Source organism: Rhinolophus sinicus, linkage group LG11 (genome assembly GCF_036562045.2).
Source record: "Rhinolophus sinicus isolate RSC01 linkage group LG11, ASM3656204v1, whole genome shotgun sequence".
Lineage (NCBI taxonomy): Eukaryota > Metazoa > Chordata > Mammalia > Chiroptera > Rhinolophidae > Rhinolophus > Rhinolophus sinicus.
In genome coordinates, this window is record NC_133760.1 from 62,480,794 (window position 1) to 62,503,712 (window position 22,919).

Genomic DNA, 22,919 nt, shown 5'->3' on the forward strand with positions numbered 1-22,919 from the left:
GGCAATCTAAGTCCTAGTATTTTCAACCTGCAACAGCAACACAGGGCCTCTTTGCCACGAGTGGCACCTGTTTGAAAGAGAGCCCCCCCCCCCCCCATGGGCTGCACTTACGTGGAACTTAGCTTTAGGGAGCTTTGGGCAGCAGGAGAAATGCTGACTGGTGTGCTGTCAGGACAGCTCCGACTGGTGGCTGTGGTGACAGGGCGCTCTGCCTTCCCGTGCAGCAGTCTGGAGTGGAGTTTCAGTGTCATTGAGCTGAGAAGGGTGAGGGAACAGGTTTTGGTTCAAATACCGTATAGTCTTGCTGTTTTTCCTGAATTTTAGTAGATTTTCTTGACTAAGTGTTTCTTCATTTGCCTTATGCCCTGAGAATCATTTCCATCTGCTTTCAGTGGTTGGTTTTAAATAATTTTCACTAGTTTTGCTGGGGACTGGGTTCATGGAACTCTTTATACTGTCATACTGGAAGTGGAACTCAGAGAGATCTTTTGAAAATACAAGTCAAACTCATGCGATTCCTCTGTTTAAACATCTCTGGTCCTTGTCATTTATTTCACAAAGAAAGCCACAGTTCTCGTGGTCTGTGATATCCTTACAAGGTCCTGGAGCCCCACGTCTCTGCCCTTACCTCAGATTTTCTCTCCTTACTTTCTCTGCTCCAGCCCCTCTGAATTTGCTGTTCTTCAAACATTTCCAGCACGTTCCTTGGGACCTCTCTACTGACTTCTTCATGCCTGGTCTGTTCTTTTCTCAGATATTTGCATGGCTTAGTCAGGCACGTCCTTAAATGTTACCTTTTCAATGATACCTTCTCCAACTGGCCCATTTAAATTGCATCCCCATTACTTTAATATTAGTTGATTGGCTTACGAAATAAAATGATCTCTAAATAAATATCTTGGCTAAGGTATTTGGAGGGGAGAGAGTTTATTTCAAAGGTTATTTTAAAAGCTTAATTCAGTGGGGCTACATAAAAGAAATTTCTACTTGAAATTCCATTCAATTGTGTGTCTCTTGGCATTTTTTAGATGAGTAAATTGAGTCCTAGAGCTTTTGAGTGTCTTATCCAAAATCTTACAGCTACTTGCTTAGTGGAAGAGATGAGACAGACGTCAGTCAGCTCTTTTACTTTGTGCTCCGGTGTTCTCTCCTACCAGACTTCCCTCCTACATTTTACCAGTTCCGTGATTACATTTTGCAGACGCCTTGCCTGGCGTCTCTCCATGGTGCTAGAAGTGTGCAAAATGTATTTGGTTTTGTATTAACCATCTTTAGGGACTTCTTGCTGTTTTGTCCTTTTTCCTTCCTCATCCTCTTGCAAATTTTTTTAAAAATTAAAAGACAGAAGCAATCAAGAAGCATAACCTTAATATGTCATTTTTAACTAATAGTAATTTACTTTCTAGAAAGCTTTTTAATTCTTAAAACCCTGTGTATTGTTTCCTTCCCAGCATCCCATAATTACTTCACTAAAACTCCAATTAAGCTGTAGTTATGGAAAGAATGTCTTATAATCAAAAGTAAATTAGAAGTGTAGGCAACACCCCTCCATTATTTTAGTTTAGTTTCCTGTTGGTGGAACCAGTGTTTGAGAATGTGTTTTCTACAGGTAGTTTTTGGATATTCAAACTGGAGGAGCCATTAGGTCAGCTCTAAGTCCCTCATTTAACGTATGAGGAAACTGATAGTGGCAAAATTGGGTCTGTAAATCAAGATACGTGAGTTGTTTATAAATACATATACTATTTTTCTTTTAAAAAATTTTTATTTTAAAATATTTTTTCTTTGAATTATTAACAAAAGTCACATTTAATTTTCCTAAGTGAGTTGAAAATAACTTCCCTCTTTTTTTTAAGTTGGCGATTTGAATTGCAAAAATGTTGTAATTATTCAGATAATACAGATTTTTCAAAACTAAAACCAGTAGTCTACTACCTTCATTTTGTCTTTTGTGATATGGTAACATTTTGGCGGTGTAACCTTTCGTGTGCTTTATTTGTTTAGAGAAACAAATCAAATATGTATGCATACAAGGTTTATACTGTTATATAGAAGTAACTGTATATTATGTTAGTCTCCAACTTGCTTTCAAAAGTTAAAAACACCATAGAATAGATATCTTCTGATTGAACACACACATCTACCTTATGACTATATGATTTACTTAATGACTTCTCAGCTGATTGCTGGCAGCTTTCTCCCTGTATGAGCAGTGCTGCAAAACAGCAAGGCACTTGGTGCGTATGTGTGAGTGTTTATGTAAGATAGAGTATTAGGTGGTATAAGGAGTGTTAGGACTTCCTGGAATGAATTTAGGCTGCTCCACTTACCGTGTTTCCCCGAAAATAAGACCTAGCCAGACCATCAGCTCTAATGCATCTTGGAGTAAAAATTAATATAAGACCCGGTCTTATTTTACTATAATATATGTTATATTTTATATATATATATATATACACACACACACATATATATATACATATATGTGTATATATATATATAATTTTACTAGGTATATTATATATATTATATATATTAAATATATCTAATATATATTATTTTAATATAAGACCGGGTCTTATATTAATTTTTGCTCCAAAAGACGCATTAGAGCTGATGGTCCGGCTAGGTCTTATTTTTGGGGAAACATAGTAATAGATGGGCAACTTAAGGAAAGGTACTCTCTGTGCTCCCATTTCCTCTTTGTGAAGAGGAACTTAGATCGGTATAGTCTCTACTTTGTGGGGAGACTAACTTCTTTGAAATACATCCTTTACTGTTTCTTGCCTTTAACTCTTTTTTCTTCCATCATGCTAAGTCAATCATATCTTTCTTTTAGAGCGTCTGGATTTCTGTTTTTGCTTAGGAAGACCTTCTGTATCCCAAGATTTGAAAAATTCTCTTTTTTTCTTCTAACACTTTGATAGTTTATTTCAATATATAGCTTTTTAGACAGATCATTTGGGATTTATTTTGATTGCAGTATGAGATAGATATATACTGTTTTTTTTCCTTAGAGTGGATAGACCACTAGCCTTTTACTGCTTATAAATTGGTCCATCCTTGCCATATTGATTTGTAATATCACTTTTACCAAATATTAAATCTCATAAATTTATGGTTCTGTTTCTAGATGTTTTATTTAGTTTCTTTGATCTTTCATCTATATTTGTACCAATACCAACTTGTTTAAATTACTGTAGATTTGTATTACAGTTTAATATCTGATAGCACAAATCCCCACATTTCCTCCCAGAAGTTTCAAAGTAGTTCTCATGCATTTATTACTCTTTCATGTAAACTTTAGAATCATTTTGTCAAATTATTTTTAAACTGTTATTTAGATAGGGATTGCACTGAGTTGTATTTTGGAGGCTATCATTTTTTTAACCTAAAATAGTGACTCCAGTCTAATGTTTTAATTTAACAATGACTTTAGCCTAAATTTTTACCTACAAAATTCCAACTCTCCACAATCTAAAAAGATAAATTATTTAATTTTATAAAAGACTTTGATATATTTAGGTCTACTTCTCTTCTCCCTTCCTGTTTTTTGTAGGCTTCTTATAGCATTACCTTAGGAATACTTTTGTTTACTATGTTCTTATTTTCTCAGAAGTTTTCCTTGGCATATCAATACATGTTTAATTGTAAACAGGTTCTACGGCATATTATTTTCAGCTCTAGCCTATGTTTTCTTTGGTAAGTGTTTGATATTAGCATGCAATTATAGATGGCTAAAGTCTCTCTTTCTCATTAGGTTTATCTTATAAATTGTGATACATTTTAGGATATTATCATGCTCCTTTAGTTATGTTGCAGTTTAAGTAGCTTTTAGGTCAAAGGTAAGACAATTCAAGAGTGTATTTTAAGATTGAAGATTTTTTTGTATATTATTTATTCTCCTAAAATATGGTTTGATTAGTACTAGTTTGGTAGTAAATATTTTATCTAGAAAAAAGGAAGTTCTTCCGTCTTTCTGTTGAATCTAAAAAGTTAATAATGCTAAGATTTTTATCTTGACACCTAAAAAATATCAGAATTCCATTCTGAAACCTGTTCTGAGATGATAGCAAAAATTGGGCTGATTACTATTTTTCAAATTTTTTGATGAAATGATTCTTGATTATTGAAAATGCCATATTTTCCCCAGTAGTAACGGTGTATTTTGTTTCTTTTAATGCAGGTCTTTGAAGTTCTACATTTTAATTCTCAGTGCTGAACTTCTTTCTCCCTTAAATTATTATAAACTTTTGCTGCTGTTTAATAAACGTGAAGATGTCTCGCAGTCCTGATGCGAAGGAAGACCCTGTGGAATGTCCTCTTTGCATGGAGCCCTTGGAGATAGATGATATCAATTTTTTCCCTTGCACCTGTGGCTACCAGATTTGCCGATTTTGTTGGCATCGAATTCGCACTGATGAAAATGGGCTTTGTCCTGCATGTAGAAAGGTAAACACTCCAAAGTAACTTTGTGTGCAGTTCTTTTTCCCTCCATGTGTATGAGTAAGTAGATTTAAAAGACTCTACAGACCTCAGGTGAGATTATGTGTAGCATTTTATTTTTAAAATATAACAAAGTAGAACGAACACTGCCCTTACAAGTCAGAGTGAAGTCTTGGCTTTGTTGTTAAGTATGTGACCTTGGTAAAGTCACGTAACCTCTCCAGTTACCCTTCAGTTTTCTTATCTGAGAAGATTAACAAGATCAGTGGTGCTGACTGTTTAAAAGAATTAGAAGTAGAGAGGCAAAGAATTTAGATAGGATGGTATGAAATTAGAAAACCACATTTAACATTACATCTAGTGGGGGGAATTCTCTTTAACTTTCTAGTACAAAACAGGGGAGAAGTTTTTATGTTTGCTAAAAGAAATCATGGGTTTAAAATGACATCGAAATTCTGATTCAGAAGGTAAGTTATTCATTTGTTGAGTTCTAACAACAAGTTGATAATGCTGTCCCCATTATACATTAAAGAAAACTGGACCTTTGAAGAAGCTTGTCCATAGGCATCAACTAGTGGGTAGTAGGTTTGGGATTCAAATATGTCTTTTGAATTCCTTCTAACTCTAAAAAAAGAAACCTATGATTTTTATTAATTTTCTGGGTTTTGTTTTAATAAGCAGGTGCAACAGTTAGATATAGTGAATGACAGGTTGAATAGGATTGCTGCTTTTCTATTTTTAAGGACTTTATTTGTGACCTAAGTAAGGGCTTAATGCAAAGATCTATTTTTTGCCTTTAATGTCTGTATGATTTAAGCCCTCTTTTCTGTTTACCCATTTCAGAGAGCTTTGTGTTCAGTACTACCAAATTTTGAGAAAGTGGAAATGTGTTTTAGATACCTAGATTATTTTTTAAAATTTTATCTTTCAATTTCCTTTCCAGAGGAATTATATCTCAGAAGGCAATGCATTGTCCAATTTTCTTTTTTAAATCTAGTGGGCTTTTAAAATATAGTACATGAATGAAAAATGGTTAGATCTACTTAAGTATTAATTAATACAGTTTTTACATATGTAATATATATATATATATAACATATATAATAGCTATTTATCATGTAGAATATGTATATATATATACACACATATGTATACATATGTGTATGTATATATGTAGTCTTTTTATATAGTTAATACACTTTAAGAGTGTGAGTGAAAACCTTAACATTAGCACATTAGCTTTGGTCACAATCTATAATAAATTTGTGTTAATGGATTTGAAACAATAATATTTTAAAACACTTAAAACATTTTGAAACAAAAACAATATTTTAAAAATTGGTTTCTGGTCATTCCATAAGAAGACCATCATGTTGAACTATTTTGTTAAAAGCGATGACTTGCAGGGTGGCCTAAAACTCAGAAGGCTTATGAATTTGATTTACTTTGTGAAGTTTTTCTCTTTTTTTTCCTTTGAAATGTTAGGAAGTACAGTCTTAACAAAAAGACTAATTGTTAAATTGTCATGAGAGAAAAAAGCAGTTATTGAGGGAAATGGCAAATTCATTTCAGTTTTATGGATTACTTAGAATCACCTCAAATCCTTATAAAGTGGAGAAAAACACAGAAAAAATGTAAAGATACAAACAAAACAAAATAGCAAAGCTGGTTATCTATAAAAGGGTGCCTTTCTGGGAAGACCAGAAGGTGGGAGGAATATGCAAGAAGGCCATTGGGATCAATTTCAATAAAGGAGCATTAGCTCAAAAAACATAGTTAGGAAAAGACTGCTGAAAAAAGGAAGAATAGTGGTGCTTCAAGAGCCTAAGAAAAATATCAGTGTGGTTGTTTTGAGTATGGCATTGGAGGGGCGTGTAGGGCCAGCTCACCTTTTATGCCATGTAGCAGAGACGGATGTCCTCTAGCTGGCACACTGGTTATGAATGTGGGTCAGAGCCTCTCTAGCTAGAGGGAAATACCCGGCAAGACATGGACCTCCTGTGGTCAGAAGATGAACTACTGACATGGCCCGTCCCGCAGTTTGTCCTCTTTATAGCCACAAAAGAGCATCCTACAGTAAACAGAAATAGCGTTTATAGACTGGTTGCAGCAACCAAGAATCAACAGACATTTTAGGAAAACTAACATTATGAAAGAGAAGCACTCCCACCAACAGTGTATGAGGGTTCCTTTTTCTCCACAACCTCTCCAACATTTGTTACTATTTGTCTTGTTGATGATAGCCATTCTGACTGGGGTGAGGTGATATCTCATTGTGGTTTTGATTTGCATTTCTCTGATGATTAGAAATCTATGTAATTTTACTAACAATTGTCACCCCAATAAATTTAATTAAAAAAAAAAAAAAAGAAAGAGAAGCACAAATTCAGTAAATAGAACAACCTAACATAAGTAAGCAAACAGAAAGAAATTTTTAAGATTGTCACTGGTACGTCTCAAAGAAGTAAGAGAGAATGATATAGTCGTGTAGAAAGAACATTTTTAGAAAAGAGCAAATTAGAGGTCTTAAAAATGAACAGTTGTGTAGATGGGCTGAAGAACAGAATGTGTACATTTCGAGAGTAAATTGGTAAGTTGGAAGAATGTGCTGAGTATGTTTTGATATAGTACAAAAAGATAAAAAATAGAAAGCATGAAAGTTAAGAACATAAAAGATCCACTGGTTCTGATCTCTGCTAAGAAGTTTCTGAAGCAGTGAACTAAGAATGGATGGAAAGAAATAATCAAAGAACTAATAGAAGAAAATTACTAATGATGAAAAGCAGTTGTGCTCAGAAGGCCTCTGTGAATAGAAAGTAAGATGACTGAGGAAAAGATCAACATCTATTTATATAATTGTGAAATTTTAGTGGAAACTAGCTATCACAGGATTCCTGGAATGTAGATTTCTGGAATTCTTTTTGGACTAGTTCACTCTTTGTGGTATTTTGCCCCATAAATTTCAATTGCCCCAGTCTCTTCAAATTTTGATCATTGTCTCCTCTGCCCAATGTGACTGTTGGACCCAGTGCTGGTATCCAGTAAGTGCCACAAGAGAAGAAAGCTAAGACACTCATGGTTTTCACCTGTCTTATTTCTTTTTTCTCAAAGTTCACAGACCTGCTGTTCATTGCCTGTTGTTCAATGTCTAAAAACATTTATTTTTTATATTGTGTCTCGTTTTCTAGTTGTTTATGCTGCTAGGCCTAGTCTGTTACCATCTACTCTGTCATGGCTGCCGGTGGAAGTGTATAAATATCATTTGAATTTTATAATAATGTGATCGTGAATGTTGTCCTAACCAAAATTAGGGTGGAAGGCTAGAAAGTGTACTTGGGATGTATGGTTAGGCTAGCTAAAAGAAAGTTAAATCTTCTACTTGCATAATGTGATGATATCAAAAACTGAAAAATGAAGAAGTAGCAATACAGGCGTGTTATTTAACGATATGATGGTAAATGACAAAACAATTATCTAAAAGAGTCAACAGGTTATTTGTAGGGAGAGGCACTTGGTGTGGGGAGGAAGGAAATGGGGACCGCTCCTTTTCCTAATAAACCTTATGTCACTGTGACTAGGAACATACATAAGAAAAATATCAGTGAAACTAGGGAAAAAAGATATAGTGGGCAAATGGAAATATAGGAGAGAAGTTATAAGTGTTGCTATTACTTACAATCAAATTAAAGGTCAAACATTTTAAAAGGGCAAAGAAGACTTTTTTTCACTGATAAAAGGTCCCTAAACTCATGAACTTTATTTAATTAACAGCAGAGCTTTGAAGTGTGTTTAGCTGATATAAATACCAGGAGAAATACCGCATTTACATTCATCATGGGGAGACTTCTAACTTCTATATTTTAGAAATTGACAGATGAAATAAACAATAAAAAGGAAATGGAAAATTTGAGTAACACAACAAGTGTGTGTATATTTGTGTGTGCACATACGTTTTACAAACAAATTTGTACAAAACTTTAAAATAAACAAGTGCAGTGGGCACAAAAAGTGACTATTAGGCCACAATGGATATATTAACCAATTCCAAAAAGTAGAACTCGTGTATTTCTTTTCATTTATCCTGATTAGGGTTTGTAGGGCTTCTTGAATCTGGATTGGTGAGTTTCATTAGCTCTGGAAAAAAGTGCGCTTTTATCTCTTTATATACTGCTTTTAATTCTCTTTCTTTCTGGGACTCTGATTAAGTGTTTTTTTAGATCTTTTCACTGTTTTCCATGTTTCTTAATCTCTTCTGTATTTTCTGTCTTTTTCTTTGCTTAATGCATTAATGGATGACTTCTTCTGCTCTATTCTGTAGTGTCTGAGGTGTTTTTTAGGTCCAGTCTTCTGCTAAATATGTCTGCTGAGTTTTAAAATTTTGCCTTTGTGTTCTCCATTTCTAGAAATAATGTTTATTCTTTTTTCATACTTGATATGTTACTTTCAAAATAGACTTTTTTATATTCTGGAGATATTTTCAAGTTTGTCATATATTTGAACAGATAAGCATTATTTTAAAATCTGTGTCCAATATTCTGGTAACTAGTCTGTGAGGGATGTTTCTGCTGGTTGTTGTTCGTGTTCTTTTATTTCTTTCTGTGCATGGTTATCTGTGATTACTTCCTAATTGTTATCATTGAATTATTTGTAGGGCTCTCCAAGGCCCAAGGTGGATTTGCCCTCCTCTAGAGAGGCTTTGATTTTGCTTTTGCTGAGTCCTATAAACATTGCCATTAGGGATTTTTCAAGTATAAAAGTGTTTGTTCTGGCCAAGCTTATGTCTTTTGTTCTCCAGGGTGCAAATCTTTCCTAGGGTTGGTTTCAACAACTTCTCTAGAAAGATTTTCTTTGACCCCCATTTCATTTTGCTTGTTCTGACCTCCGTAGTTTGTTCTTAATCCTGAGGCTAAAAGAGCCCTTTGGGGGTGGGCTAGATCTCAACTTAACGTGGGGATGCTGTCCTGAAAGACTTCACCTTGGGCTGCCCTTGGGCTTTGAATGCTATCCCTCCTCTTCCATTTGTCCCCCTTTCTTTCTTTATTGTTACTCAGACTTTCCACTTCTCTCTCTGGATTTTGACTCTCATCTAGAAATTGGCTTGGGACTTCCCTACTGCAGATCATTATTGTTTTTAAGATGTTGGTTTAAAAATAAAGTTTTATATAGTATTTTAGCAAGAGGAAAAGTTAGTGCTGTAAATGCATTTATTAGAAATGAAGAACAAAAGTAAATGAAGTTATTTCCAGGTTAAGAAACCAGAAAAAGAATAAACACTGGGACGGAAGACCAGGATTAAGCAGAATGTAGTGAAATAGAAGAAAAGTAGTATTTTAATAAATTATAGGGCTGGTTCTCTGAAAAGACCACTATAATAATCAAACTCTTGGCAAGTCTGATCAGAAAGTAAAGAGAAGACACATGTAAATACATTAGGAATAAAAGTGGAAGGTACTACACATGTGAAAAAATTGATTAAACTAGAGAATATAAACCATCTTAATTAGTAGTTTGGAAGTTTATTGCCAAATTATTAGGTTGGTGCAAAAGTAATTGCAGTTTAATGTTAAAAATAATTGCAAAAACTGCAATTATTTTTGCACCAACCTAATAACACTTAAAAATATTTTACACATTAAAAATGCTTTTCCACAGGTACCCTGTTTGCATTAGTTTGATATATATACTGTTTCCCCGAAAATAAGACCAGGTCTTATATTAAGGTTTGCTCCAAAAGATGCATTTGGGCTTATGTTCAGGGGATGTCATCCTGAAAAATCATGCTAGGCCTTATTTTCTGGTTAGGTCTTATTTTCAGGGAAACATGGTAACACACAGTAATACCTTTAAAGAAAAATTTTCTACTTGTAATTTTTAATTGGGTGCTATATTCCTAGAAAATTAAACATGTGTTTCAGTCAAAAAATAGACCAGATATATTTTCTTTGTATTTATTTTTAGAATTGCTTACTGTTACTAGCTTTGTAAGTCATACTGTCTATCTATAGTTATTCAAATTATGTTTCTTCATTCATTTTTAGTCTACCTCCCTTCCTCGTTTCACTGTATCTAACTTAACTAATTTTCTGCCAATTGGATTTATAGAGTATTTTTGGTGGCGTGTGTGGAGGAGGAATCATCATGGAATGCATACTTTTCGAACTTTTAATGAAACCTTTAGACAAATTAAGGCTAATAAGATTTTGTATATTTGCCCTTTGTGTTTAGAGAAAATTAGCACATTTTACATTGTCTAAAAATTTTTTATTTAATTCCTCCTAACAACAGAAATGTAGTTTTATAAATATGTTAAGATTAAAAAACTAATGTTTATAACTTCGTTTATGTTGCTGGAATAAGAGATACTTGGAAAGTAAACCATAGTAAACTAATTTGTTCTGTTGTTCTCCTGTATTGGTGTTTTTTCACATTATATAGCAGTTATTTTCCAACAAAGTTGACCTTAAAGCCTGGTGGAATTATATTTCCATAAAAAAAAAGACATGGAATAACAGCAAAAAGACTAGGATAACCAGAGCTGTATACTCAACTTGGTGGTGCATCAGTAACATACTTGGTGATAGTTGATATTGCAGTGTAATTTTTGGCACTTGTCATTCTCCATCATTTTTTTGTGTTTATGCATTTTTTTACTTTTACGTTACTTGGCATCATCTTTTATCAGGATTTTACAATGCCAGAGAATGCTAGCAGAGAAATTGAGTCACGTAGAGGGAAATCTCATTTTCTTAATTAATGTGTGTGCACAAATTTAAGGATTTTTTAATTTTTTGTTTTTACTTATATATGAAAAGAAGAAACTAACTTTATGTTAAAGTCATAGCAAGATTTCAGGGTTTTGGATATTCCCTCCTTGTTCCCACTGTTTTTCTTGATGGCATCATTTCTGTTGTTCCGTACACCTATAGTCTTATTAGGCACAAATCCCAACCAATTGTGGTTCCCATTTTTGAGATCTCTTCATGTCCACTTTTAGATATTGTTGTATTTAATGTGTCCTATTTTCCATTTATTACTAACTAGTTTTATTAGTAGTATTAATAACTGACTTATTGAATGCTAATGTGCAGGACACATTTTCAATCACTTTACAAATATATTTTTAAATTCACAGAAATCCTCTGAATAAAGTATTGTGATTCCCACTTTACGGAAGAGGAGACTGAGGCAGACAGGTCACATAACTTAGCTAAGGTGTCTCAGAGAATAAAGATTGAGCCAAGATTGAAAGCCAGGCAGTGTGAGTCCACAGTTCTTATTCCGGCCACCAGTAGCCTTAGTTTAGCAGTGGGAATAAAAACAATGTTGTAATGAAGAGAAAGGAAAAAATTACAACAGTGCAATTGCTAATGTTTATTGAGGGATTACTGTGTGCCAGTCATAATAATAATTCTTTTCTGAGTGTTATTTTATCTTTACACCAGCCTTTATGCTTATTTTCATTTTACTTATGAGGATACTGAGGCATAGAGTTTAATTAATTTACCTAAGACCACATGGCCAGTAAGTATTGAAACTAAATTCAAACTCCTACGCCAGAGTATCTGTATTGTATTTATTTCCCCTTTTGAGTCCCTCTTTGACTGGGAATGTATTAAAAAACAAATAACTTCATTAATCCTCTAGAACATGGCAGGTTTTCATTAAATATTTGTTGATTGCAATATGTAAATGACAATGTTTAGATATAGAACTTGTACTCTTTGCCGCTTCCATAGCACCTTAGAAGTTTAATTTTCCTGTAAACTGTGTGCTAGGCACTGTAGGAAATACCAAGATTGTTTTTTATTTTTTTTATTTTAGAACATTTGGTGGTGGTTTAAGTTTTAGTGCTAAAAGTGGTCTGTGTTAAGCTCTAAAAACAAGTATTTAAAAAACTTTTATTTAACATTTAACTTTTATTGAATAAAAAATATTTTAAGCAATTAAAAGATTCAGGAAAAGGAAGCTGTAACAAATAACCACTTATCCTTTATCGAGAATTTGATTGTTATTTGTACAGTTTTTCTATTTATTTATTGCTAACTTCTATGTTTGTTTTATGCTTAAAGCCATATCCAGAAGACCCAGCAGTTTATAAACCACTCTCCCAGGAGGAACTGCAAAGGATAAAGAATGAGAAGAAACAGAAACAAAATGAGAGAAAACAGAAAATATCAGAAAATCGCAAACATTTGGCTAGTGTACGTGTTGTACAAAAAAACCTCGTCTTTGTTGTAGGCCTGTCTCAGCGCCTAGCAGATCCAGAGGTAAGTCTTCTGTTTTCTTTCTCAACTTGACATTTTTTCTTTTTACTCATCTTATTTGGAAATAACACCTGACCCTGTCCAAGTGCAGAATTCCCCGGAAAATATTAAAATTTAGGAGAAAATGGGCAGTGATTTTTAAACAATCACTAAAAACCAATGACCAGTTGGGATCTTAAGCAAGGGTCTTAATCTTCTTGGCCTCATTTCCTTCTGTTGTAAAACTAGGCAGTTGAACTAGATCTTTAAAGTCCTCATGAGTGCTAATAAACTATGAAAGTTGGGTAATTAATGGTTCTGTTTTGCCGTTAAGGCTAATATATGACTAGATTACTTTCTTTCCTCTTTACTGTAGCTCTATTAGGACCAGCAGTGAGTGTGCAGTTATATGATCCCACTAGACATCTGTATTTTCTTAAATCGTGCCTAAGTACTAGTTCCTGGTTATAGAACAGTTAGTGAACTGTTGCTATACTATATCATCATTCTTTACTCATTCATTTTAAGCCAACTTTGGGGAAAGTGGGAGAATTTGATGAAGGGAAATAATGAACCAGGTTCTTTGTCATTTGTATGGATGCAGGGGAGATCTTAACTCTCCTGTTTATTACCTCTTTTCTCTCCTTTCATCATCTGCCTTATTAATGTTGAACTCCTAACTTGCCCTGACGCCTTTGGATGCACATCTGCTAATTTTCAGTTTCTGATATTCCAGGAGGTGCCGACTAGATTAATGGGAAGGCAGGTAGAAGTCGATGACAGCCAGACTGTTTACTTCTGTAGGAGGGAGCTGGATTTGGGAGATCTGCTGCAAGTACCCCTTGAGAAGGGTTTGAAGTAATGCTTCTTCAAACAGTAGATTGTAGTGAATATGCTTAGGAGGGTGGGAATCATCGGGCTTGGCTCAGTGGGCGAAAGACCCCAGAAGGAGGAAATCTAAGGAGTCTAAAATTTGATGTTGGAAAATACAATTTAGAGAGAATAATGAATATTTACTGATGATGAGTTTACTATATATTGAGGTTATGAAGGGCTCAAGATCAGTAGGGGAGAAAATCAGGTAGACTTTACTAAGAAGGGTCTATCATTGGCAGCAAGTATGGCGGCAGCTGAGAAATTACTAGGACCCAGGTTCAGGGATGCTGGCATTAGTGGACTACATGATTTTCAGGAGACCAGCCTCTTGGTAAAGCCAAAAGAGTGAGTCTAGAGTTCATACAGGGAAAGACTTCTTCAGTGAGGGATGTTGGGAGAGAGCTCATTTTGGGTCTATGATTCAGCCTCAGCAGCCAGTTCTTCCTTTTTCTAAGCTAGTACTTAACTCCCCAGGCAGGCAGAATCCCACTTCACCCTTGACCATTTCCTTGGTTACCACCACAACTTTGCACCAATCCTTCTACCTCCCTTTTTCAGCTCTGCCTTTTTTTTAAACCAGAGAGCACTTCTTACCTCTGCAAGTTTTTTATTTACCTGCTTCTATTTATTCCTACTAATCTTACCTAGTAAAATCTACTTTTGACATTTCTGAAACTGCTACTCCAGTAAACTAATGGACCTTTTATCTTGATTTGACAACTCTTGGATGTGAATGTACTTGATTTTGTTACTACATCCTGGACCTGGTCGGCTGTAGAACTGGAGGCATATGAAGCAGCACCAGAAGGCTAGGTAAAATTAAGCCATAGTCTCAGTCTGAAGTTTGGATTACAGAAATTTCTTGTTTCCACTTCAAATAACGTAACTCTAGTATGATTAATCTGAAGAACTATACAGGAAAATGAATCTCGGTTGTGACTAGTGAGAGAGAATACAATATTGGACTCTATAAATGTACCCCAAAAAACTGCTGCAGTGGTTTCATACTTTTGAAATAATTGTTGCTTGGTAAGAGGACAATGAATAATTTTCTTGAACGTTGGTTTTTCTTTTATTTCTCTTGAAAGCCTAGGAAGACCAGAGACCAGTGTTCTATTGATTAGATCCTACCACTTCTAAATAATTACCTCTAAAAATTCTCTTAATTTGTCTATATAACCTTTTCAGTTTGGAAAACTTATAGTTGACTTCATAAGAAAACTCAGTTTCAAATTGTTAGTGTAACTTTCAAGTTAAAGAAAATCCGTATTATTTTCTTACCTTTGGATGATTAATAAAACAGGAGAGTTTAGGAAAATTTAAAACTTATTTTGAAAATAATCTTTGTATATCAGAAAACTTCGTACCAAGATTGTCAATGTATCATTTATGGATCAGTAGAAAAACTATTTTATATAGGTAATTAGAGGTAATGATTAGAGCTAATCATGATCGTCTTCTAGGTTGTCAAATTTGATTTGTTGGCATCTAATTCATTCATCTGTACTTTGATGTTGGAGATAGTAGTTTAGCAAGCCAGTGACAGTCTCTACCCTTAACTAGCTTACAGACGAGTGGGGAAGTCAGAGTTTAAGAACTTGTGAGCATTATAAATAGGAACTACAGGGCTCTTTGGGAACATATCACAGTGGTGAACTTAGCTAGTATAGAGATCTATGAAAAAACCTCCCTGCGGAGGAGGACAAAAGTGCCCCAGGTGTGTGGTGGCCTGAGAGAGCAGCTTGTTCAAGGAACTAAAAGACTTCAAGACACAACCATTCCATTTATAAATGAGAAACTGAGGCACAGGGAAGTTGAGTGACTTGCCTATGATCGCACAGCTGTTCATTTCATAGCAGAGCCAGGACTAGAACAATCTCCCAACTGCAGCTCCCACATACCCCCCTTCATAAAGCTCCTATTCCAGTGTATTTCACACTGATTGTCGGTCTGTTGTTCCTCTCACCATCCATCCATGTATCCATTCATCCTTCCAGCTGCTTACCAACTGTTTGATTTTTATCTGTCATGTCCACGAACACTTGACTGCAGTGTGCCAGGCGCTGTGTAAGACCTCGAGCATGCGCCACTACAAAGGCCATCCTGCTTATTTACAAAACTAATGGGACACAGTGAGAAATGCTGTGTGCTGCGGAGGCTCGGGACATAGCACCTGGCCTTTACGGGGGAGGGATGTACCCCTGTGTTATCTTTGGAGTAGAATGCTTCTATAACAACTATACAAATGCTTCGGGATGAGAAAGAGCCCGGTCTGCAGGTGATTTGTTGGGCTAGAAGAATGCAATGGTGAGAGATGAGGCTGGAGAGGTAAGTGGTAATGGATTAAAAAGGGCTTTCTAACCATGCTAAGGAGTTTGCACTTTAGCTCAAGGCAGCGGGAAACTGTTGAGTGTTCTTAAGAACAGAGTGACATGGCTAGAGTTGTACTTCGAAAATATCATTCTCGCTTCAGTGTGACATGTCAGTGTAATTATATAAAAACCTTTTGTTGTCATGCAGGCCAGAAACTATTTACGTAAGTTAGTGATCTTCAACCTTATCAGACCTAGTACCCACTTTTTTTTAAATGAATATATTTATAACACCCTTTGACTTTCAAGAAATGACTTCTTGATAATATAATCTGTCTATATACTTAATTTACAAAAAAAATATAAAGGAGAAATTAAAGGAATTATAAAAAGACTATTTCTAATTGTAAATACTTGGGTACCGCTACTTTACAACCTTGCTACTCAAGGTGTGGCCTCTGGGCTTACCCAGGTGGCATTAGTATCACCCGGGAGTTTATTATGCAAACTCTCAGGTCCTGCCTCAGATGCTGCGTCCACATCTGCATTTTAACTAGTTCCCCAAATAATTTATGTGTGTTCAAGTTTGGGAAGTACTATTTTTCAGTATATCATAAAATAGTAAGATGCTTACATCTGTCTGTAGAATCACTGTGAAGGTGGCAGCTACAAATGCAGATTGTTGAACGTGTATATATTAGAAACTCAGGCACCATGTGTCAGTGACGTGATTTTTCTGGAACAACTCTTAATAAAATTCCAAACAAAGCATTTGTAGTCTTCTCTTAATTACATATTATTTGCTTTCCTGTAAATTCAAAGTATGTCAGAACTGTAGGGAACTACTCTGTGTTTATAAATAATAAGGAATTTGTTTCTAGGTTCACTTAATTATAAACAGTCTTCTCAGTTACATGAATGTCTCGTTGGACATTCAAAAGTTGTGCAGGACAGTTCTGTGTTGTGCAGGGCTAGTCTGAGCATTCTAAGCCATCTCTGGCTCCCATCCACAGAACAACAATAGTGACAGTCACTTTGACAACCTCCCCTGATGAAAGCTCCCACAAATTTTCAAGACGCCCCCTTAAATGCTGCCTTCGTTGTGATCCACTGCCATGAACTCAGGTGTGATACGGTGTGTTGATGCAGCACAAGTGGTGACCAGCCAGAAGCCCTTGAAGTAGGTCTTTTGGCCGTGAGGCCTTTTGCTGAGTTGGTATGTATCCAGCTGGAATACTGAATGCGGTCACACACCCCACCTGCCAGAAGGCTTTTCAGAGTATACGCTCCCCACCCCTCAACCTTGAGACTTTGCTGCGAATAGCCTGATGGTCGTTGCCTTCTCCACTGTTACTATCGTTTCCGTCAGGAGATTTGGTGGAAAATGATCGAAAACCATTGTAATCACTTCTCCTTCTAATTCATTAGAATTGGCTATAGAAACCACGACAACGCTATACTTACAAGAAGCTGAAATAAAATATGAAAAAAGTAATTACAGCTGACTCTTGAACATTCTGGGGGCTAGGAACGCCAACCGCTTGCACTGAATGAATTGTTAAAAAATTCTTAGGGCATACAACATTACAGCCATAAGACAGTATTAGAGACACTGTTACATTTTTAAAAACCACTTATGATAGGCTAATGTGCAGTTTCTCCAATTATGAGACAAGCATACTATATAGTAATGTAATTCTTTGAAAACAAAGTTATAAACAGTGAAATACATTCATTCTATATTAAATAGCCCCGTACGCCTGTGTAAGGAGAGGCTGTGCACTCAGGACCAGCCTGCACACGATGACCCACACGATGAATGCGTAGGCGATGGTCATCATGGCGCAGGAATGTCCCCTACGGTTCTTGCTGCTCATTGTTAGGTTTCCACACACAGACACATAAACGCAGATAAGTTTATTAACTGTAGGGCAGGAAGATTATTTACTGTCCATTAAGTGGAAGTGGCTCGTCACCAAGAGCTTCATCCTTGTCGTCTTCACGTTGAGGAGCCTGAGGAGGGACTGGTCTTGCTGACTCGGGGGTGGCAGGGGCAGTGGAAGGGGGGGCAGAAGGCAGGCAAACTGGGGGCAGCTATGGAATCACACCACAGTTTCTAGCGGACCATTTGGCTTTTTAATTTCTCTAAAGGTTTCTGTAAGGTACCAATCCTTCCGCTGTTTTAGTTTCGGTGCCCGTGTCGTAGAAGGGTGCGTGGTGTAAAAGAAGTCAAAAGCAATCTTGAGTAATGGGCCCCCTTCTGCCCGAGTGTCTAATGTCAGTTTGTGTTCTGACGCTACTCCTTCTGCGTCGTCTTCCTCCTCGGCTGGCACTGATCCCGAAGCGCTCATCTCCCTCAAGTCTCCTTGTTAATGCCTCGGGGGGTGGGGGTGGGGGGGTTTGATGTCCTTGAAATCCTCCGAGATCCTTATCTTGAAACCCTTCACCTCACCTTTTTTGTCATGTCCCCAATCTCTGTAGTGATTTCCTTTATCGACTCCGGGGTGGATCCTGTGAAGTCATGCGCAGCATCTGGACCATTTTCTCCAGCAGGAATTGCTCGTTTCGGGCTTGATGGCTAGAACGGCCTTTTCTGTAACCACAGTGACATCTTCAGTGATATAATCCTAGACTTTCATGATGTTTGATCAGGGTTCTTTCCCCTCACGTTGACAGTCCTTTCCATAGAGCACTGTGTGTAATGAGCCTTCAAGGTCCTTGTGACCCCCAATCTAAAGGCTAAATTAAGATACTGTTTTTGGGGGCAAGTAAACCACTGACTCCATCAGTGTTGAACTCATGGTGTCTGGATGGCCACGGGCACTGTCCAAGCACAAAGAACGTTAAACGGCAATCAGTCTCTTACTAGCAGGGGACTTCTTGACGTCAGAGCATTGATGGAACCAATCCAGACAGAAGTTCTTGTTGTCCAGGCCGTCCTGTTGTACAACCAGAAGACTGGCAGCTGGTGTTTGTCTTCTCCCTCGAGGCTCGGGGGCAGCAGCTTGATAGATAAGGGCGGTCCTGATCAGAAACCTGACTGCGTTTGCACAAAATGGTTAAGTTAACCTATCCCTTCCTACCTTAAACTCTGGTACTCACTTCTCTGCCTTACTAAGAACTGTTCGTTTTGGCATTTTTTCCCAGAATAGGGCACTTTCATGTGCATTAAAAACCTATTCAGGCAGATATCTTTTCTCCTCAATGATTTTCTTGATAGTATCTGGGAACTTGTCTGCTACTTCTTGGTGAGCAGAAGCTGCTTCTCCTGTTATCTTCACATTTTTAAAGCCAAACCTCTTTCTAAAATTATCAAACCATCCTCTGCTGGCATTAAATTCTTCAGCTTTATATCTCCTTCACCTTTCATTTGCTTTAAGTTGTCATATAATGACTTTGGTTTTTCTCGAATCACATTACAGTCAGTAGGTACGCCTTTCTTATAGCAATCCTGTACCCACATAGAAGTTGCATTTTCAGTACGAGATAAAAAGTATTTTGCAGAAGTCCAAGGTTTTTGTGCATGCTAGCATTGCTGCATTCAGGGCTTCACAAATTTCTTTTTTTTGCAATAGTTAACACTGGGTTCCTTTGAAATGGCGGGCATCCGCAGCTGCAGACCTCAATCTGTGATACATATCGAGCACTCAGCTTTTCTCATAATGTCGTGACTTTCCTCTGCTTCTTGGGAGCAGTCCCAGCATCACTAGTGGAGCTTCATATGGGTGCCATGTTATTCAAGGTTTATGATATTGCACTAAACACAATGAAACATAAGTGAGAATCTCGAGAGGTCCCTTTTTACTGTGATACACAACTTACTGGAGAGACAACTGCTCACATGGAGATGATTAGCATCACACAGCATTTTAAGCGGATACTTGTAACACTTGAGCTCACCGCAGTAGCAACAGGAGGTGCCTACGAAATTATTACAGTTGTACAGTATGCACTACAGTAAATTGTAAATTTTATGCAGTTATGATTTAACATTGCATCTTTATGATTGTTTACATTTCTTTCTTCTGTGAACGGCACTATATATGGTCTATGTGTGCATAAGTTTTGAAAATTATTAACTTTTTATAATTTGTATATTTTATGGTAGTAAATAATAAAATAGACTAGTGTTTACATATATTTTATGCATTCATGATATACCTATCTTTTCCTTAAATTTTTTTTTATGCTATTTCTAGGCTATGAGGTTCATCTCTGAGTTTTTTCAAATTGTTGCAAGTCTCCAAAAAATTTTCCGGTGTACTTATTGAAAAAAAAAATTCATGTATAAGTGGACCTGCACAATTCAAACCATGTTATTCAAGGATCAACTGTATATTAATAAGTTGCAAACTGTTAAGAATTAATGACACCCTAGCCACAAAGCTTTGATTCTGTCTGATGTAGAACATATCTAAACTTGGCTAATTTGCTAGTATGTACCCTAATACAAAACTCTCTCTCGTGATTTGCTGCTACCTCAAAATTACATTCTTCTTTTCCTAAAATTTACCTATAGACCTACTTTTTACAGTCAAACAGCAAGCTCTCTTTCAATGAAAGCTCTGTGTGCATACCTGTTCACAGGTATGCAAGGTATTCTTTCCAAACACTCGATAATATTTTCCCACACAGCTTAGCTACTAAGTTTGTAGGAGAAGCTAAATGAATACATGCAGTGATCACAAAGTATAGGAGGTGACACAAGTATGAGGGGAAATAACCATGAAGAAGTAACATAGGTAATAGAGAAAGAAATGTATACATTTAGTTCCCAACTATTTTACCCCCACCTATCACCTCACATAAGTTACTTACCAGGAAAAGAGAGAAATTAAAGTAGGAGACAGTTGAGAAATGGTACAATTGATTGGCATAGGGAAACTAAATACACACACATGTGTGTGCGCAGTGATATAAAGTGTAGACAGTTGAGGATCATTCTGTTACCATATTTGGTATTTGTAGTTCATAAACAATTCTTGATAATATAGCAAATGTTATGTACAATACATTTATGAGTAAAGACTCTCTACTTAATGTCTTTCAGTTTCTATCTCTGTCTTTAATGCATAATTTGAGTCATTGTTTTGAGAAATGCTTTCCTATAAGGATCCTCTGTTAATGAAAATGTGGTTAGAATATTTTACCTGTTTTGTATTTAAGAATACTGTGAAGGTAAGATCCCATAGATTATTGGTGCAGATATTAGAACATAGTGGATAATACCAAACTTAGTGAGTGTCAGTTTTTATTCAGTGGGTCAATAAAGAATAACTTTTAGACTCTGTTGATGATTTTCTGTAGGTTAACCACACAAATTGTAGTTAGGAAATAATCACATTTATTAGAAAATATTAAAAATTATTTTTCTTTCACTGAAGAGGGATAGTGTATGTCCCTATTATCAGGATAAAGTTGATGAAAATGGGCCACTTTATATCTTATTTCTTCTTCTTTTACAGGTTTTAAAACGACCAGAATATTTTGGGAAGTTTGGTAAAATACATAAAGTTGTCATCAATAATAGCACATCATATGCGGGATCACAGGTAACTCGTTACATCCCTATAAGTCATTAGAGGGATTTTTGCCTTTCCTCCATATAGTCTGGGTTTGACCTGGGCTGAATGTTTCTTTTCTGTGATGAGAAAGCTTGAGTGTCAAAGACGTAAGCAGTGTAGTGACCTCTGTTGGTGGGGTGCGGCAAGTTTTGGTGCTCGTTTGACTCTTCCAAGACTTAACAGCAAATTGATAGTAAGGGAACTAGTAAAACAAAGATTTAGCAACGGTTCGAAGGGGAGGGGGAGTTGAGTCTATTGTTTGGCAGTTTAATAATTAGATAATGATTTCTAATTAATATTTTCAGATGTTGAAAACTTAATAAAAAGGAAAACTTAAAAGAGCATCTTTGTTATGCTGGTTTTAGCAGATAGACTGTTCTTGAAAATTACATTTATTTTTATAAGACCATAATTTGACACGGTCTTCAAATCTTAGTTTTTAAAATCTAACTTCTAGTTTTTTGTAACCTTAAGGAGCCTGTCAAATGACTTTTTAAAAAAATCAATGCCAAACCAAAGATATTTTAGTCTAGTTAAAATCAGATAAAATTCATTGAGTATGATTGTTTTAAAATGAACTAGTATGTGGTTTAATTAAAATGAACTAGTATGTGGATTGTTTTAAAATGAACTAGTATGTGATTATTGTTACTGACAGTAGTAACAAAGGTCTTTCAAGTTTCCAAGACAGGTTTTAAGATAATTTTTTTTTTTTTAAGTTTTTGTTGAATTTGAAACTAATAAAAGTGGGTTTTCACTTTAGGGTCCAAGTGCCAGTGCTTATGTAACCTACATCCGGTCAGAAGATGCTCTCAGAGCCATACAGTGTGTCAACAATGTGGTGGTAGATGGCAGAACACTTAAGGTGACATGATCCTCTTGATTTATTTGTCTTAAGGGGGAAGGGAAATACAGCAGGTAGAGGAGTACCTAGCATTTACATACTGTGTTTCCCCAAAAATAAGACGTAGCCAGACTATCAGCTCTAATCCGTCTTTTGGAGCAAAAATTAATGTAAGGCCCGGTCTTAAGATGCATTAGAGCTGATTGTCCGGCTAGGTCTTATTTTCGGGGAAACACGTTATTACATTTGAAGGGAGTCTGTTTGAAGATTGCTTCTTAGGCATCCAGACCAACCCATGACAGCTGATTTGTTTACTGTTGTCTTATGTAGGGTCCTGTTTTGCTAGGTAGGAATAAACATGTACATTAGTAAGGGACAATCTTTTAAAATCTCCTATATTTACACACATTTTATTCTGTGACAATGATTCTATTATGCTTATCAGAAATAGATAATGGTTCTGATTTGTTGTCCTTAAATATTTGGACATTGATCAGTTCAGGTTTGAGTGAAGGGTCCCACCAAGCACTGCTTTATGTAAATGAGAGAAGAATGGCATAATTAGAAAAGGGAATTTGCCTTCTTATGTGCCTAACCACTTAAGACATGGAACAGATTTTGTCTGTCTTCTCTT

General features: G+C 36.0%; 1 protein-coding gene across 9 annotated transcripts in view; it reads left to right on the forward strand.

Annotated features, from left to right (window-relative positions):
- CNOT4 (CCR4-NOT transcription complex subunit 4) overlaps positions 1–22,919 on the forward strand; it is a 113,982-nt gene that overhangs the window by 39,426 nt on the left and 51,637 nt on the right. For all 9 annotated transcript variants that reach the window (XM_074315333.1, XM_074315331.1, XM_074315334.1 and 6 more), the window contains exons 2-5: positions 4,187–4,452; positions 12,516–12,713; positions 21,343–21,429; positions 22,205–22,306. In XM_074315333.1, the coding sequence (XP_074171434.1) occupies positions 4,279–4,452; positions 12,516–12,713; positions 21,343–21,429; positions 22,205–22,306 (561 nt within the window). In that variant the 5' untranslated portion in view covers positions 4,187–4,278. The remainder of the gene's footprint in view (positions 1–4,186; positions 4,453–12,515; positions 12,714–21,342; positions 21,430–22,204; positions 22,307–22,919) is intronic.